The 20,076-nt window shown below is 36.6% G+C and overlaps 1 protein-coding gene across 1 annotated transcript; it reads left to right on the top strand.

Moving 5' to 3' along the window:
* Positions 1-1,284: 1,284 nt before the first annotated feature.
* LOC126785356 (scopoletin glucosyltransferase-like) lies at positions 1,285-3,189 on the top strand. Its single transcript, XM_050511020.1, has one exon. It carries the CDS (start codon positions 1,397-1,399, stop codon positions 2,846-2,848), a length of 1,452 nt encoding a protein of 483 aa, XP_050366977.1. The 5' UTR covers positions 1,285-1,396; the 3' UTR covers positions 2,849-3,189.
* Positions 3,190-20,076: the final 16,887 nt, after the last annotated feature.

Here is a 20,076-nt window from a genome sequence, read left to right as displayed (position 1 = left end):
GGCAAGCTTTTTTTCACAATAATATTCTGATATTATATTTCTGTTCTTCTCAGATTTACCCTCAGAGATTTACCCTTGCTCATGTTGCTCTTTATTCTTCCAATTCTTCTCTTGTAAATCATACCCATATGCAGACCACAATCTTGATCTTGATCATAGCCTAAAATGTTTGACCGGTGAAAATTACTTAATACTGAAATAGAACATATCCATCATACCGAGTTACTCATGCAAATACCCTTACTCATACTGATCTTAAGAAATAGCAGAAACAGCAGGGCTGCGGGTTTGGGTTTGAGAAGTAAGAATTTTTTGAAAACAAGAGAAGACGAGAAGAAATAGCAGGGTCAAAAGGGGGAAGAGATATGTGTAGTGGGTTAAATTGAGGGTTTCAGTTGTATTACTTAAGTTGAGCCCGCAGTCTTGGTCGGGTAACACAAGAGGCAAAAGTTGACAGTATGCTTGATCGACCAGGTTTCAGTCGGGCAAAAACTAACGCGTTGCATAAATTATGAGCTAATTAACGGGACCGTGGTCTTGCCTCCCGCGCTGTCTTTGCTCTAATGGGTTGCATATTTCTTTCTATTTATTTGTTTTATTATTTTTTATTAGGGTTTTTGAAATGCATTTTACTGTGGTGCACGGTTAAAACCAACTTTATTTAACAAAGAAAAAAGGATAAATTTTTGTGGTGTACAGTTAAAACCAACTTTATATAATTACAAGTTATAAGAAAAACAGAAATTCAAAGATACACAATAAACTCAAGGGTGAGAGTTACGATAACTATTCATCTAGAGTCAATGTGTTAGTGTCATAACTTTTTAGTTAGTTAATATTTTTGGTAAAATTAGGAATGTAAACTAATTTTAGAAACACACACATATATATATATATATATCATATTTACCGTCGAATATGACCACACAAGTCGTTTAGAAATCATTCGTTTTCCACACTACTCTTTACTTGGAAAACTATTTCCTTGTCACATGCCATTTGATTCCCTGGAAAAATCACTATTGTTCTGATGCAAGCCGTGAGGTCACATTGATTTTACATCCCTAAATGCTTTGTGCACTAAGGTTCACATTGATTTTACATGACGAAATGAGGAATTCAATGTGAACCATAATTTTGAGTTTTTTGTATGCATTGAATTATAATCGCTTTCACTTTCTATGCTAGGAAATAATCTACCACACATGATTATAATTCAATGCATACAATTCCACAGTATGAATTCCCCATTTGCGTAAGAACACAATATCTTTTTGTCTTCCTAGTACCATTAAAGCATTGGTCCTCTTTTTTCCTATATTAACTTGTTCACCTCCATAGAAACATAAGCACAAACACGCTCCATCTTCTTCGTTTTCAAGCTCTGAAATCCAACATGGGCAGCGAAAGCCATGACTCTGTTCACATATTCTTGTTCCCGTTCCTGGCTCACGGCCACATGATCCCAGTCTCCGACATGGCCAAGCTTTTTGCTTCACACGGCGTCAGGGTCACCATAGTCACCACCCCTCTAAACGCTACCAGATTCACCCAGTCGACCCAATCGAGGAAATCCTCGTCTGGGTTGATCCAAATCAAAGCCATCGAGCTCCCAAGTGAAGAAGCTGGTCTGCCAAAAGGGTGTGAGAATGTCGACACATTACCACCCTCATTGGATTTGGTCAACAATTTGGCACGCTTGATTCAACCACAACTCGAGGAGCTTCTCAAGGAGTTCAAGCCGACTTGCCTTGTAGCTGACATGTTCTATCCTTGGGCAACTGAAGCTGCTGCTAAGTTTGGTATTCCGAGGTTGGTGTTTCATGGGACTTGCTTCTTTTCTCTATGTGCTTCCGAGGTTATGAGGCTCCATAAGCCTTTCAAGAATGTTTCAAGTGAAACTGAGTCTTTTGTGATCCCATATTTCCCTGGTGAGATTGAATTGACAAGTTCCCAAGTTCCTGCTTTTGTCAAAACCAATGACTCAAGTGGCATGAACCAGTTGATGAAAGCACGTAAAGAATCGGAGTTGAAGAGCTATGGAGTTATTGTTAACAGTTTCTATGAGCTCGAACCGGTTTATGCAGATTACTACAGAAATGAGTTGGGGAAGAAGGCGTGGCATATCGGCCCTGTTTCTCTATGCAATAGAGAGATTGAGGAGAAGTCAAATAGAGGAAAAGAAGCCACAGTTGACAAGCACGAGTGTTTGAAATGGCTTGATTCAAAGAAAGCGGATTCGGTTGTGTATGTCTGTTTTGGGAGTGTGGCTAACTTCCACTCGACTCAGCTCAAGGAGATTGCGATGGCTCTAGAAGCTGCAGGGCAGGACTTCATTTGGGTTGTGAGGAGAGGCAAAGATGAGGAGGACCAAGATGAGTGGTTGCCTGAAGGATTTGAAGAGAGGATGGAAGGAAAGGGATTGATCATCAGAGGTTGGGCTCCTCAGGTTTTGATTCTTGATCATCCAAGTATTGGTGGGTTTGTGACACATTGTGGATGGAACTCCACAATGGAAGGAATATCTGCAGGGCTTCCTATGGTGACATGGCCTGTGTCTGCTGAGCAATTTTACAATGAGAAATTGGTGACGAAAGTGCTGAAGATTGGAGTAAGTGTTGGGACTCAGAAATGGATTATGATTTTTGGGGATAGTGTGAAGAAGGAAACTATTGTGAAAGTTGTGAGTGAGATCATGGTGGGTGAAGAAGCAGAGTTGAGGAGAAGCAAAGCTAGGGAGCTTGGAAAGCAAGCAAGGAGGGCTGTTGAAGTAGGTGGATCATCATACCAGGATTTTAATAATCTTATTCAAGGGTTGAAAAACTTGAAATCCCAACAGTTAGGATAAATATATCCAAGGATTATGCATGCAGTCCTGCACTGTTTTCATTTCAGAGACAGCCTAGTATACATTTTGTTGGGTTCGTATTTCGTAATTAAGAATATATGACAAGTGCAAGTTAAACTATGAGATTAAGAGAGAATGAAATCAGAATGGTGTATGATACTCTTAAGCATGTATATTCACTTATGATTTCTTCTCCGAATTGAAGGAAATTTATAGCTGTACAATTAACTTATAGCTATGTGTGAAAGAGAAATACAATAGTAAGGTTATGTATGAAACTTAGACTTTGTAAGTTATATAAACCAACTACATAAATGTAGTAGAGATCTTGTTAGGTAGAATCAAGATTTGTTGCTTCCAATATTGTAGCTGTGTTGAATAAAACGTGCTAACACTCCCCCTCAAATTGGCGCATACACATCAATCATGCCCAACTTGTTAAGTGAGTCGTAAAAAGCCTTTCTAGAAACAAATTTGTCAATATATCTGCAAGTTGCTAATCTGTAGGAACAAAAGGAAAACTGATGAGATTTGCATCAAGCTTTTCTTTTATAAAGTAACGATCAACCTTTACATGTTTAATGTGATCATGTTGCACTGGATTATATGAAATATCAATTGCTGCCCGGTTGTTACAATACAATTTCATGGTAGTTTTTAGTTTGACACCCAAATCACATAGCAAGTTTCTCAACCATAGCAACTCACACAAACCATGAGCCATACCTCTGTACTGAGCTTCCGCACTAGATCGTGCCACTACTTTCTATTTCTTGCTTTTCCATGTTACCAAATTACCTCCCACAAAGGTAAAATAACCCGATGTCGACCTTCTGTCTGTTATATTTCCAGCCCAGTCTGCATCAGTGAAACCACAAACTTCAAGAATATTATTGTGTTTAGAGAACATCGTTCCTCTCACTGGAGCTGATTTCAAGTACTTTAAAATTCTCACAACAACATTCATCTGATTTTCACTTGGATTATCCATGAACTGACTTATCACACTTACTGCATAAGCAACATCTAGTCTGGTATGAGTCAAGTAAATCAAGCGCCCAACTAGTCTCTGATAACGAGATCGATTAGTAGGAACTTGATCTGGATATTCTACTAAACGATGATTCTGCTCAATAGAGGTGTCAACAGGTATGCAATCCAACATACATGTCTCTGTTAGGAGATCGAGTATATACTTTCTTTGACACAAGTATATTCCTTCTCTCCTCCTGCCTACCTCAATGCCTAAGAAGTACTTGAGCTCACCGAGGTTCTTCATCTCAAACTCAGAGGCTAGTTGCTTCTGTAATATATCAATCTCCATAGTGTCATTGCCAGTGATTATCATATCATCAACATAGATAATCAAGGATGTGACATTTTCTTGTTGATGTTTGAGAAACAAAGTGTGGTCTGAATTACTCTGCTTGTAACTGACCCTTTGTATGAACTGTGAGAATCTTCCAAACCAAGCACGATGTCATTGTTTAAGACCATATAAAGATTTCTTAATTTGCAGAAAAAGTTACCAGGTGATGCAGCTACATTGTCACACCCCAAACCGGGATTATGACTAATGTGGTGGATTTATGCTAAGCAATAGGTAGAAAGTTCTTTTAAAATAACTATACTTTTTTTTTTCTTACAAAAGAGTAAGAAAATAATTTAGAACTTGATAATGACATAGAGAAAGAAATTACAAACTGAAATATTGAAATGTGGCAACAAATATCAGTTCTTGTACATGACTTTTACAAAGTTTCCAGTGAAACTACAAAATAAAATAATTGAAGATAAAGAGTGAACTTTTATTTAAAACAAAGAAGTACAACTTGTTTTCAAACAACGCCACCAAATTTCAATACCATTTCTCCAGGTTTATACCTCAACTAAATATACAACCTTTACACAACAAAATAGAAGTACATCTCCTGGGATAGTAGTCTATCTACATCAGCACAAAGTAGTGGCCAAAGAAAATACAGTAAAGCTTGCACTTCAAATAGGGTAAGACTCCAAAAACTAGCACCTCAACATAATTAGAAATACTAGAACCACTCTCACTATTCTCACCTAAAATCACAATAAGAATATAGAGAATGAGCTTTATATGCTCAGTAGGGACGATAATACAATCACCATAACAATGATTTTAAATTAGCACATATTAAGAATGAAAGAAGTGAATATAAATAGTGGATATGAGCAAAGAGGATAATTTCAGAAATATGATCAGTTAAGTAAAAATCAGATGAAATAATATTCTTTCAAAAATAATGCAGGAGGGGACTGAATAGGTTCACAAGCACAATTAGTGCAAAACAATGAGTTGAAGTTCAATTTAGCAAGTTAGTAATGAGTAGCAAAATCAGTGATCATCCAAACATGATAAGAATTGGGATAGATAAAGTAAATCCCATTGTAAAATAGAAGTGAAACATTAAGAGCTTCAAATTTTGTAAACCAAATCCTTAACAAGCCGGTTAGAGCCCACTGCTCAGCTAATCACCTAGCCTGCTCAGCTAACCACTGAGCAACTTCTGCAAGATAACGGATCCTGATCAGGTTTTGGGTGTCTTTGTACCCTAGAGACAATCCTTCCATAATAACTTTCCCGGGCCTAACCGAATAAAAACATTTAAATCCAAGCAACAATGCTTTCCATAATTTATTTACTGCCTTAAAGCGATCGACTATAACTTGAAACCTCATTGAAGCATAGAAGAGGAAAATCTGCCAGAATATTGCCTTACTTCAAACAAACATTATGAAACTTTAAACTCAATAAGTATTCACAGAAACTTGCCGCAATATCAACATATCATTACACTAACTAAAATTTTGGAAAGAAAAGTATATACATATATATATATATATATATATATATATGTATAGACCATAGTAGTATTCTTGAGTCCTCCAAATTTTGTATAATACAATAAATATTACATAAGGTGCTTCACTGGACACTTAAACAAGAGAAGGCAAGAAGAATTCATCAGAGAGGGAAAACGTCAAGAACTACAGTGAAACTCAAATACATAATCAATATATATAGACATAGGGCTGTCAATTTCGACATGACCCGATAACACGACTCGAAACCCGCACAAAATAAAGCGGGTTGAACCCGCACGATTAAAAAGCGGGTCAGCGGTGGATCAACCCGCCATGACCCATTTAATAAACGGGTCAACGACGGGTTAACCTGCTAACACGAAATGAACCCGCATGACACGTTTAATAAATGAGTCAAACTAAATTCTATATAAAATACGCGTACACAAGCTATTTAAAATGGTAATATTATATGTATATAAAGGTTTAGTAAGTTTTTTCTTATTTTGAATTAGAATTTTGGGTAGTACAAAGATTTTTTTTTATTTGATTATTGTTTTAGTTAGTTATCTTATCTAAAACAACAAATATATTCATTAAATGAGTTAAACGGGTTGTAAACGGGTAACCCGTTTAATAAATAGGTTGAGTTTGAGTTTAAATTTTTGACACGATTATTAAATGGGTTGAGTTTGGGTTTATATTTTATAACACGCGAGACACTTTGATCCGACACGAACCCAACCCGACACGACCCATTAACAGCCCTAATAGACATATATATAACTCCACATCATTGTATAAAGGAGTATGACTGCTATCCGAAAATATTTATATAGGTACATAACCAGTTTAGAAATAAGGTTAACAGTAAAGCCAAAAACTCACTCTAGTAATCTGAGGAACAAGAAATGATATTGTAAAGATGGAATATTAAAGAACCAATCCAATTTTCCAGATGTTTCTCAACCCATCAATACCCAAAAGTGGCATCTTGAACCAGCAGACAAGTCAATACAGTTCAATCGTACAAGAGAAAAGAGGAAGAACCATTACAATCAAACATTCATAACACATATTAAAATAGAATCACCGTTCTGAGGAGAGATTATTTTCCCTACCTCCAATTAAATTCTCCAACAGAAAATAAGCAACACAAAGCCAATCTATTCGAAACACCAAATCTACTCGCAACACCTAGTCTCCTCAAGCAACCCAACCACCTAAACCAAATAGAGCCACACCCACAACTTTTAGAAGAGCTAAAACACAACGAATTGATTTGAGAAGATGAGATGAGACATGTGGACTTACTAAAGGTAGCTGCCATTGAACAAGGAATCAGAATTCCTGGCAGGGACTTTATTGACAATCCTTGACGTTATAGATTTGGGTGCAAGGTGTAGATTTGAGTGTGACAGATAACTGAATTCTCAAAGAAAATTCAGTAGAAGGAGGGAAGACAAATTTTTACATAAGAGAAGAAAAGTGAGACTGACCCCTTTTTTTTTTTCCTTTCAGTAAGTGATAGAGATGGACAAGGAAATAGCACGTGTATAACCCAAAGTTATGGCCGGATGCTTGTATCTACCAAGACATGCAAATAAGTTTTTAGCTTAAACACAAATTTTCTTTCACAACTTTAGAAACTAATAAATAAAATGAAATAAGTCCAATAGAAAATTATGCTAATCCTAATCAAGAAATAAAACATGAGAATAAGCAAACTAATCAATGACACATCCAGCTAAAGTCATGCTCGTCACAAACTACCCCCTTTAAAAATTTTGTCCTCAAATTTCAAAACTGACCTTGTATACTAAAAAGCTCAGGATATAATTCTCTCATTTTAGCTTATGTTTCCCATGTTGCCTCCACAAGACTTTAACAAGACGAATGGTTTTCCTACGCAAAACATGGTTTTTGGTGTCCAAAATACATACTGCTCCTTCCTCATAAGAAACCTCTTCATGAACATTGACATCCTCCCAGTTCAGTACATGTGAAGGGTTTGAATTATACTCTTTAAGCATCGTAACATGGAAAACATTATGAACTCCAACCAGCTGCGGGGGAAGTGCCAATCGATATGCCACTTCACCAACTTTATCTAAAATCTGAAACGGTCCAATGTTACGAGGTGACAACTTTCCCTTGAGACAAAATCTCTTTATTCTAGGACGTGGTAATACCTTTAGCAGCACATGATCACCTGATTCAAAACTCAATGGTGTTCTTCTAACATCACCATAACTTTTCAGGCGACTTTGAGCAGTAATAAGTCGTTATCGAATTAACTGAACTTGATCAGCAGTTTCGTGCACCATATCAGGTTCTAACATTATCTTGTCTCCAACTTCAGCCTAACACAATGGAGATCTACAAGATCGCCCATACAACGCTTCATAAGGAGCCATTTGAATGCTAGACTGATAACTATTATTATACACAAATTCCACTAATGGCAAGTGATCTTCCCAACTGCCCTTAAAGTCTAAAACACACGTATAAAGCATATCCTCAAGGATTTGGATTGTCCTTTCAGAGTGACCATCTGTCTGTGGATGAAATGCAGTGCTAAAACATAATTGGGTCCCTAAAGCATCTTGCAGACCTTGCCAAAATTGAGATGTAAATCGGAATCACGATCAGAAACAATCAATACTGGGACACCATGAAGTCTAACAACATTACATACATATAACTTACTCAAGGACTCTACAAAATCAGTCACACGAATGGGTAGAAAATGAGTAGACTTTGTTAATCGATCTACAATTACTCATACATAATCATGTCCCTGAACTGACCTTGGTAATCCGGATACAAAATCCATAGTAATATGCTCCCATTTCCACTCCAACACTGGAAGAGGTTGAAGTAACACAGCTGGAATTTTATGCTCAACCTTCATTTGTTGACAAGTAAGACATTTGGCTATAAACTCTCATGTGTCTCGCTTCTTTCCACTCCACCAATATTGCATACACAAGTTATGGTACATTTTAGTTCCTCCGGGGTGTACTGCGAATCGAGAGTGATGAAATTCACGTAGAACTTGCTCTCTACAATGATCTACTGATGGCACAAACAAACGTCCTCTATGGACCAGCCCTCCATCTAACCGTATGTTCCACCCTTCTAGGCCTTTCCCTTGTGAAATTTGAGTAGAAACCATCTTTACCTATGGATCCCTTTGCTGCACTTCGATAACCACATTAATTAGTGTAGGTTTTAGCTACCATGCTTTGTATACAAGCTAAGTTTTCTTCATCCAGAACTTGAAAGTTGAACATAGCTACTTCACTAAGCATCTCCCACTCATGAACTGCTACTGGTGCAAAACTATTACGACTTTTTCAACTTAATGCATCTGCTATTGTGTTGGCATTGCCTGGATGATAAGAAATTTCATAATCATAGTCTCCTAAGTACTCCATCCACCTAAGGTTCAAGTCCTTTTGGGTGAACAAGTATTTGAGACTTTTGTGATCAGAAAACACTTCAAACCTTTCTCCATATAAATAATGTAGCCATACTTTTAATGCAAATACAACTGCTGCCAATTCAAGATCATGTGTAGGGTAATTACATTCATGATTCTTCAGTTGACGTGATCCATAAGCAACTACTTTACCTTGCTGCATAAGAACACATCCCAACCCCTCATGTGAAGTATCACAATACACAGTATATCCCAGTCCTTGTTCTGGAATCACAAGAATAGGTGTAGAAGTAAGTCTCTTCTTCAATTCCATGAAAACCTGCTCACAAGCATCATTCCATTGAAACTTCACTTCTTTTTGTGTAAGTTTCATCATTGGGGTAGTAAGACGAGAAAAATCTTTAATGAATCAACAATAATAACCGGCAAGACCCAAAAAGCTACGAATCTCAAACACATTCTTTGGTCTCTCCCATTTAGTAACCGCTTCCACCTTTGATGGATCAACTAAAATACCACCAGCTGAAACAACATGTCTGAGAAAGTTTACTTCATGTAACCAGAAATCACACTTACTAACTTTAGCATATAATTGATTCTCACGCAAAAAGTTGAAGCACAATACGCAAGTATTGCTCATGCTCAGCCTCTGAAGATGAATACACCATAATATCATCAATAAACACTACAACAAACTGATCAAGATATGCCTTGAAAATTCGGTTCATAAGATCCATAAATGCAGCTGGTGCATTTGTTAAGCCAAAAGACATCACACGGAACTCATAATGCCCATATCGTGTTCGAAACGCTGTCTTCAGCACATCTTCTTCTTTCAGTGTTAACTGATGATAACATGATCGGAGATCAATCTTTGAAAAACAACAGGACCCCTTTAGCTGATCAAACAAATCATCAATATGAGGTAATGGATATTTGTTTTTCAATGTTACCTTGTTCAACTGACTGATAATCAATGCATAATCTGAGAGAACCATCTTTCTTCTTAACAAATAAAACAGGAGCACCCCAAGGAGAAACACTAGGACGTATGAAACCAACTTCCTCTAGCTCTTCTAACTGAGTTTTCAATTCACGCAATTCAGCAGGTGCCATACGATACGGTGCTACTGAAATTGGAGTGGTGCCGGGATAAACTTCGATAGAAAAATCTACATCGCGATGTGGCGGCAACTCATTTAATTTCTCATGAAAAACATCAGGAAATTCACACACTACAGAAGGCAATATTGAATCCTTACTACATGGGTCTTCCCAACCAAGAGAGGCAACAAGACTCGATGATTTCACAAACTTGTAAAATTGACTAGGTGGCTCAGAAATTTTCTTACTTCTCCTACTAACAAACTGAAAGGCAACACCAATAGGGAAAATCCCATATAACTTCTTCTCAAAACAATCTATTAATAATTGATGTGAATACAACGAGTCCATACCCAAAATAACATCGTAATTTGACATATCAAGTAGTAACAGATTAAAAGATGATAGGTCATTGATGGTCAGCCCACAATTTCTACAAATCTTATCCACCGTAACGGTATCTACTCGCCTCATGGGAGATTTCACATTAAGAGGTATCTCTAATATTTCAAATTCTACCCCCAAAGAAAATGCATACGACAATGCCATACAAGAATGTGAAGCACAACTATCAAACAGAACCCTAGCCCAAGAATTAAACATAGGGAGTGTACGTTGTACCATCATGTGATCAGAAGACTCTCCTTGCTGCAGTGCAATTGCATTCATTCTTCCTTGAGTTTTATGTCCCTGAAACCTTTGCCATTGCCCCTATACTGATTTCGTTGTAGATCTGACCCAACAGAAACTTGAGATGATTGTTGGGCTGGTCTAAAGCCTTTAGAACTCAATGTGTGTTGAGGTTGAAAATAAGGTCGTACTTGGGAAGAGTTAGCAGACCTTTGAGGTCCCATTACACTCTGAGATCCATCCCCTTCTGGACAATTATTTTTGTAATGACTAGGCTTTCCACACTTGAAACAAACAAGACCAGTTGGTGGTCGTGGCTGTGGTGCTGTAAAACCTCGATAAGACCATGAAGATGTCTTTTCATTTTTATTTGGATAATCAGAACGTTGACTCTTCGCTCGCTTCTTCTCATTAAACTTCCTGAATTCTTCACAATCCTTCTCAGCAATCAAGGCTCATTCAAGAACCTCAGCATAGCTTGGAAGCCTCAAAACTGACACCTTTGATCTAATATTCGGTCGAAGTCCACCCTCAAATTTATGAGCCTTTTTAAACTCAGTAGACACAATTTTCAGGAGCATACCGAGACAACTTTCTAAAGCGGCCACCAAATTCTGAAAACTGTCATCATCCCTTGCTCTAATTTGATAAATTTATATGCTTTAGCTTCTCGCATGACTTCTGGAAAGTACTTGTCAAAGAAAATTTGGCTGAATTGATCCCAAGTCATAATTTCTATACTGTGGGTGCGCAAAATCATCTCCCACCATTATGTAGCTTCCCCACTAAATTGATAGGCAGCAAGAGTAACCTTTGAGGTGTTTTCTCTAATATTGAGAGCATTTAGGATTTTGTTTATGTCCTCTAACCACTGTTCAGCTACAACAGTATATGGGTCACCTTTAAAAACTGGGGCTTTTTGTGCTTGAACTCTCGTAATGCTACCATCGACTTTGTATCGTGATCAGTAGCTGGTGGGGGTGGATGTTGTTAAGCATGAAGAGCTTGTTGAAGTACACTTGTAATACCTTGTAAAGCACTAAGTAAATATTCCCCACTTACTTCCGCATTAGCCGCAGAAGATCCTGACTAACTCTCTCCTTCATCAGCCATTTCTATAAGAAAGAAATAAAATTCTAACATTATGACACAACTAACCAGCGCTCTAGACCAAAAGCAAGGCAATTCCACAAACAATAATCACACAGGACTTTCACTCAGCCCAAACAGAAACATCACAGGGCATAGGTAAAGCGAAGCAAACAAGCAAAATCACCACTTTGAAACAAACAATTAAGCACCAATCCAAATCAATTTCGAGCAAGCAATACCATGCAAAATACAGCCAAACACTATAGGCATTGACTCAAAACAATCATAGCACCACTGAGGTAACCAAAACACGACAATCATAGACAAAAAGAAACAAGAAACTGATCCGAGGTATTAACCTGTAGGTCTGATACCAAAATGTCACACCCCAAAATGGGATAATGACTAATATGGTGGATTTTTGCTAAGGAATAGGTAGAAAGTTCTTTCAAAATAACTATACTTCTTTTTTCTTACAAAAGAGTAGGAAACAAATTTAGAACTTGATAATGAAATAGAGAAAGACATTGCAAACTGAAATATTAAAATGTGGCAACCATTTCAGTTCTTGTACATGATTTTTACAAAGTTTCCAGTGAAACTACAAAATAGTATAATTGAGGATAAAGAGTGAACTTTCATTTAAAACAAAGAAGTACAACTCGTCTTCAAAGAACGCCACCAAATTTCAGTACCATTTCTCCAAGTTTATACCTCAACTAAATATACAACATTTACACAGAAAAAATAGAAGTACATCTCCTAGTATAGTAGTCTATCTATATCAGCACAAAGTAGTGGGAAAATACAGTCAAACTTGCACTTCAAAAAGGGTAAGACTCCAAAAACTAGCACCTCAAGATAATTCAGGAATACTGGAACCACTCGCACTATTCTTAGCTGAAATCACAATAAGAATGTAGGGAATGAGCTTTACATGCTCAGTAGGGACGATAATACAATCACCATAACAATGATTCTAAATTAACACATATTAAGAATGAAAGAAGTGAATATAAATAGTGGATAAGGGCAAAGAGGATAATTTTAGAAATATGATCAGTTAAGTAAAAATAAGAAGAAATAATATTCTTTCAAAAATGTTGCAGGAAGTGTAACGACCCCAAAATTTCGAGCTTAAAAACTCAAAATTCTAAAGTCGTTAAACACCAAATAATCTCAAATAAATCGAAATCATTAAAGCGTAACAGCGGATCTCATCTGAGTTTAAAATATAACTCAGTCAAGCCGATTATTACAAACCCAAATGATAATTCAACATATAACAAATGGAATTGTATAATCCTCACAACACACTCACAAATAAAATCACACCAAATCACACACACCATCCACGCTGAAACCTCACCACGACTGGATGCGATCGACTTCGAGTCTTCGGGTCGTCACTCAATCACCACTACTCAGCACCTGCGGAAGTATCCCCTACACCATTGAATTTGGTGCACCGGGATTGCAACACAAACCCGGTAAGCTTTACAGCTCGTATGAGTAAAATATTAAAATAACTCTCGACTCATAAAAGACACAACTCCACATCAACACAGTAAAATGGAAACCATGAGAAAACGAGCAACCCATCTGGTTACTCTAATACTTTCACAAAATGGTAACTAATGAGCGCTGGTACACGTCCGTTACCCCTCACTTAGTATACCGCTGATGTTGGGTAACCACCCGCCACCCAACATCCAAAACAAGCTGAGTACCCATGATCAGATAACCACCCGTTACCTCATGCAGTACTATGGCAGACAGACTAGAGCTCTAACTGTATCGTAACTTTCGCCCGGCCAAAGGCTAGGTTCCGACTTGCCTCACATGTACAATAATCTCACATCATATTGTACCACACATCACGTCCGAAGACAAATCACAATATTTCACATTTTCCGAGATAAAATCATGTACAATAATCACTCATCATATTGTACGTTTTAAAACTTTCACAATATATCATAATAAAAATCATAACAGTATATTATATAGCAAACTATATATATTTGTATTTATTTACCATTTATACAATATATACATAGTCCACTATATCATATACATGTCATATTTCATAAACACCTGAAAAATTACGTACGATAATCTCACATCATATCGTACCATTAAAATCACACATGCACAATTTTTCTGTCACCGAAATGACTATTTTTAATGAATTAATAACAGTATGTAATTTAATGAACTATATATATATATGTATTTATTACCATTATACTATATATATACGTAGTCCACTAAGTTATATACATGTTGTAATTCATTAAATAAACACACTTGCAAAAATGTTGAATCACCGCGAGGGTAGATTCGTAATTCAGTGAGATTTTACTCACTTTATTGACTTGAGCGTAATTCCACAATTCGCGATGCTAATTCCTTTCCTCGATTTAACGATCACCTTAAAAGAATAAGAAAAGAATTTAGAATCGTTTCGTAAACCTTTAAATGCCAAAACAGTAATATACGGTTACTGTTCAGCAATTTTGGTTTATACGAAGTTACTGTTCACTGTTCACTATTCACGGTTACTGTACAATACTCAATTAATACGTATTTCTGTACGTATAAATATTATATACGTATTTCTGTACGTATAAATACTATATACGTATTTTTGTACGTATAGATATTAAATATGTACTTCTGTACGTATAAATATTAATACGTACTTCTGTACGTATAACTATTAATACGTATTTCTGTACGTATAAATATTAATACGTATTTCTGTACGTATAAACATTAATACGTATTTATGTACGTATAAATATTAAATACGTATTTCTGTACGTATAAATATTAGATACGTATTTCTGTACGTATAAATATTATATACGTATTTCTGTACGTATAAATATTAATACGTATTTTGTACGTATACGTACGATTTAAATGTAAATACAACTCAGTAAATAAAATTTACTAAATTACCCTTTTACAATTTACTTTTTATATTTACCGAAAGTAATTTATAATTACATTTACCGAAGGTAAAATTTAATTACATTTACCGCAGTAAATAAAAATTACATTTACTTTTACCGTACACAGTAAATTACAAAAATACCCTTCTGTCAAAACTTGTCCCACCGCCGCACGTGGCGGCGCGTGTGGCACACGCGCCACCTCCGGCGGGCTGCGCGTGGGCCCTACGCGCCGAGGCTAACCACGGCGCGTATCACGCCACCGCCGGCCCGAAACCCATCCTCTCCTCCTCCTCTTTCTCTCTATGGTCGCAGACCACCCCTAGGCTGCCCCATTCCCCTTCACGCGCTGCCTCTAGGCGGCGGTGACCCTCTCCCCCATTCCACCACAAACTCCCTCAAATCAAATCAAAAACCAGACAAAATCATCACCACAACCATATTCCATCATCCCTTACCTCGATCGAGCCGTGGGGAGCGCCGGAGTAGCTTGGCAGCGGCGGAGGAAATCTGCAGAAGGTTCGGTAGTGGCTCACTGCTTCACGACGACGAGGTATGGCTTCATTGGCTCGGGGTCCGACGCGGAGGTCCTTGCGGTGTCGTGTGAAGCGGCGGTGAGGACCACGGAGGGCTGGGGTGGTAGATCGGCGAGAGGAAATTCGAAGGGGGAGAAGGAGAGTCGGGCCGAGAGAGAGAGAGAGAGAGAGAGAGAGAGAGAGTGAGCGGCGGAAAATGAAGGGTTTCCTGTTATGGAAACCCTAGAAAGAAAACCATTCCTTTTTATACTAGTTTCCAAATCGGAAACTAACTTCCGACGTGAATAACTTTTACGTACGATGTCCGTTTCGAACGCGTCACATACCCCCGAACTCGTATCGATGAGCTCTACAACTTTCATGAAGGAAGTTTTCGCAACCGATCGACGGAATAAAAGTCGATAATTACGTTCGGAAACGTAACGTTTTTCTTAATAAACGTTCCGAAAACGTTTCCGTTTTTCGTTTCGAAACATCGCAAACAATCACATTCATTGAAACTAAAATTCAAGTCTTTATAGAACTCAAATTAACTCAAATAATGTATTTGAAATTTAGGGTTATTACAGGAAGGGACTGAATAGGTTCACAAGCACAATTAGTGCAAAACAATGAGTTGAGGTTCAGTTTAGCAAGATAGTAATGAGTAGCAAAATCAGTGATCATCCAAACAGGATATGAATTGGGATTAATAAAGTATATCCCATTGTAAAATAGAAGTGAAACATCAAGAGCTTCAAATTTTGTAAACCAAATCCTTAACAAGCCGGTTAGAGCCCATCACTCAGCTAATCACCCAGCCCGCTTAGCTAACCACCGAGCAACTTCTGCAAGATAGCGGATCCTGATCAGGTTTTGGGTGTCTTTACACCCTAGGGAGACAATCATTCCATAATAACTTTTCCGGGCCTAAACGAATACAAATATTTAAATCCAAGCAACAATGCTTTCCAGGATTTATTTACTCCCTTAAAGCGATCGACTATAACTTGAAACAACATTTAAGCATATAAGAGGAAAATTTGCCAGATTATTACTTTAATTCAAACAAACATTATGAAACTTGAAATCAATAAGTATTCACAGAAACTTGCCGCAATATCAACATATCATTACAGTAACTAAAATTTGGGATAGAAAAGTATATACATATATATGTATAGACCATAGTAGTATTCTTGAGGTCCTCCAAACTTTGTATAACACAATCCATATTACTTAAGGTGCTTCACTGGACACTTAAACAAGAGAAGGCAAGAAGAATTCATCAGAGAGGGAAAATGTCAAGAACTCCAGTGAAACTCAAATACATAATCAATATATATAGACATATATATAACTCTGGAGTCTAGACATCATTGTATAAAGGAGAATGACTGCTATCCGAAAATATTTATATAGGTACATAACCAGTTTAGAAATAAGGTTAACAGTAAAGCCAAAAACTCATATAAGTAATCTGAGGAACAAGAACTGACATTGTAAAGATGGCATATTGAAGAACCAAAGCAATTTTCCAGATTTTTCTCAACCCATCAATACCCAAAAGTGGCATCTTGAACCAGCAGACAAATCAATACAGTTCAATTGTACAAGAGAAAAGAGGAAGAACCATCACCATCAAACATTCATAACACATACTAAAATAGAATTAAAAAGTTATGAGGAGAGATTATTTTCCCTACCTCCAATCAAATTCTCCAACATAAAACAAGCAACACAAAGCCAATCTATTCGAAGCACCAAATATACTCGCAGCACCTAATCTCCTCAAGCAACCCAGCCATCTAAACCAAATTGAGCTACACCCACAACTTTTAGAAGAGCTAAAACAAAACGAATTGATTTGAGGTGATGAGAGATGTGGACTTACTAAAGGTAGCTGCCATCGAAGGAGGAATTAGATGTCACGACCTCGAAATTTCGTGTATGAAACTCGAATTGAAGCCATGAAAAACTCTAAAACAATACCAATAAATCGAAATCATTTTAATATCACAGTGGATCATTACTGAGTTCATGGTACAACTCAGTTAAATTGATTATTACAAACCAAATTTATAATTCAAGCATTATATCAAATGGAAATGTAAAAATCTTCTCAATCCTCACCACAAGATAAAATAAAACAATTTCAAAGTCTTCAGAATTGTCCATCGATTCCGCTAATCCACACCTGCGGAATTATCCCATACACCATCGAATAGGTGCACCGGAATTGTAAACACAAACCCGGTAAGCTTTGCAGCTCGTATGAGTAAAACAACAATATAACTCGCATATAAATACATAAGAAAATACATAAAGTATTAATCATAAATGCACTCATGAGTCATTGGACGGCCCATCTGGTTGTCAAATAATATCAGAAAATATATGTGCTCATGAGAAATCGGGCAAGCCCTCTATTTACCCAAATAAATATATAATACGGGTACTCATGAGCGCTGGTACACCTTTGCTACCCCTCATGTTAGTACGCCGACCGACATTAGGCAACCACTTGCTACCTAATATCCAAAATATGGGTACTTATAAGCCGATAACCCATCTGTTACCCCTCATGCAGTACACTGACATACATACTATAGCTCTAACAGTATCGTAACTGTCGCCCGACACAGGCTAGATTCCGACATACCAACACGTTGATAGAGCGTTTTATTAAAACGTCTATAATAAACCCTGTAAAACATCATCGTTAGTATAAAATAAGCAGGGATCGTTCTTTCCGGGGAATTGAAGGGAGCTCTAAACTTTTAGTGTTAACAAATAATTGGGGGTTTGAGATTGATTATTAACTACTAAAATAAAACCTAAATTATTATTTACATGATCGACTTCTCTTTAACAAACTTAAACCAAATTTACCATTACACCACATAATTACAAGTTCGAACCTATCATGCATTCTAATTCGACCAATTACATACTTTTTAGACACCAATACAATTAGAGCCTTAGGGGATCATCTAATCGTGCAAGATTTCAATCAACATTTAGATTGACTTAGGGCCTAATCTAAATTTGCATGCAATCGAATTCAATAACACTTAGAGTATAAATCAAACAAGATTACATTTAAGCATCAAATCTTTGTTGGAGACATGTTTCATGTATGACGTCACCCACCATGATTTCACATGCAAATTTCCAGAATTTTTACCACTTTTAATTAACACAAATCGAACCTACTTAGGGCATGATTCGATTTGTTAATATGGTTGATGAATCTAGCACTCAAACACAATCTTAGGGAATGCATCCAAACACTAAATTCATATGCACATATCTGAAAATTATCTAAAAGTATGAGAAAGATGATTAGAACACAACAATAGAAATACAAACTCATTAATTATAGAAAACCATCAATTCGGCAAAGATCCAAAAATCCAATAAAACAATATGAAAATTTCGATTCTTAATACAAAACAATAATCCCACACAAACATCATACTACAATCTTTATAGACAAAGTATTGTAAAAAAAATCAAAAACGAACAAACCCGTGGAGATGAGTTGCGAGAATCACACGTTGTAGGAACCTTGGAGGTGTGTCTTCAATGGTGATTTCGGTGGAGATGGAATTTGTATATAGGGGAGAATGGCTTGTTGTTTTGGTGAAGGATGTTTGAGGTAGTATTTTGGTAGAGTTTTGGCTCTTGAATGCAAATGAGAAGTGATGATATTTGAGAGGTGAATCCATGTATATATAGAGGAAAGATGGAGGGTTTGAAATTGCTTCTTTCTTCATATAATAATGCCATGTTTTAATCCCTTAAATAATGGAAAGTTTTATTCCCTAAAACATGTCATGCTTTAATCCTTTAAACATGGAAAGTTTTATTCCCTAAAACATGCAATGCTTTAATCCCTAAAACATGCCATGTTTTATGCCTTTAATGACCATCTTCTATTTAATTGTTGCATGACTTGGCTCCATATTTTTTTCTTTAATTATCTCTTCAATGCAATCTGAAAATAAGAAAATAAAATCATAAGTAAGAGATAATTAGTTTCAAAACCTAACAAGGATTCCTAGTCAAACTAGGACTCTAAACCAATTATGCGTTTTAACTCATGTAAGCACAAAAATGCATCATATACCGCTCAAGACTCTTACTACGACTCAATAACTCAATTGAGTACAACAATAAGGGCTAAGAAAAGTAAAAATTGAGGTAAAAACATGTTAAGAACGTCGCAGAAAGTGCTCCTATCAACTACCCTACATTTGGCTTTTGCTAGTCCCTTAGCAAAACAAAACTAAATGAGACACTATTCCCCCTAAATGATTGTCTCAGAATCTCAAAACACATAGTTTTCAAGTTTAAGCATTTGAATGTAAGCACATAAATTCCAAGTTTCATAAACATGCTTCATAGTATGAATTAGTCAGATATGAGACAATAACCATTTAACATGTTTAGTCAATCCAATCCTTCTCACAAGGCATATTCTCTTCTTTTCACTCAAATTCATGGTTATCATTCACACATAAGTATATGTAAGAGAAAGGATATTAAGGCATCAAATAACTTGCATATTTCAACAAATGAAAGTACTTTGTGAATAACATAAGAAAACCTCATTTAACAACTAAGTGCACAAATGGACCA

The sequence above is a fragment of the Argentina anserina genome, chromosome 2 (assembly GCF_933775445.1).
Source record: "Argentina anserina chromosome 2, drPotAnse1.1, whole genome shotgun sequence".
Taxonomy (NCBI): Eukaryota; Viridiplantae; Streptophyta; class Magnoliopsida; order Rosales; family Rosaceae; genus Argentina; species Argentina anserina.
Note: the sequence above shows the minus strand (reverse complement) of the source record. Positions and strands in the feature narration are given on the sequence as shown.

Coding starts and splice junctions, on each gene's coding strand:
- LOC126785356 (XM_050511020.1), top strand. CDS start 1,397: ATGGGCAGCGAAAGCCATGACTCTGTTCACATATTCTTGTTCCCGTTC.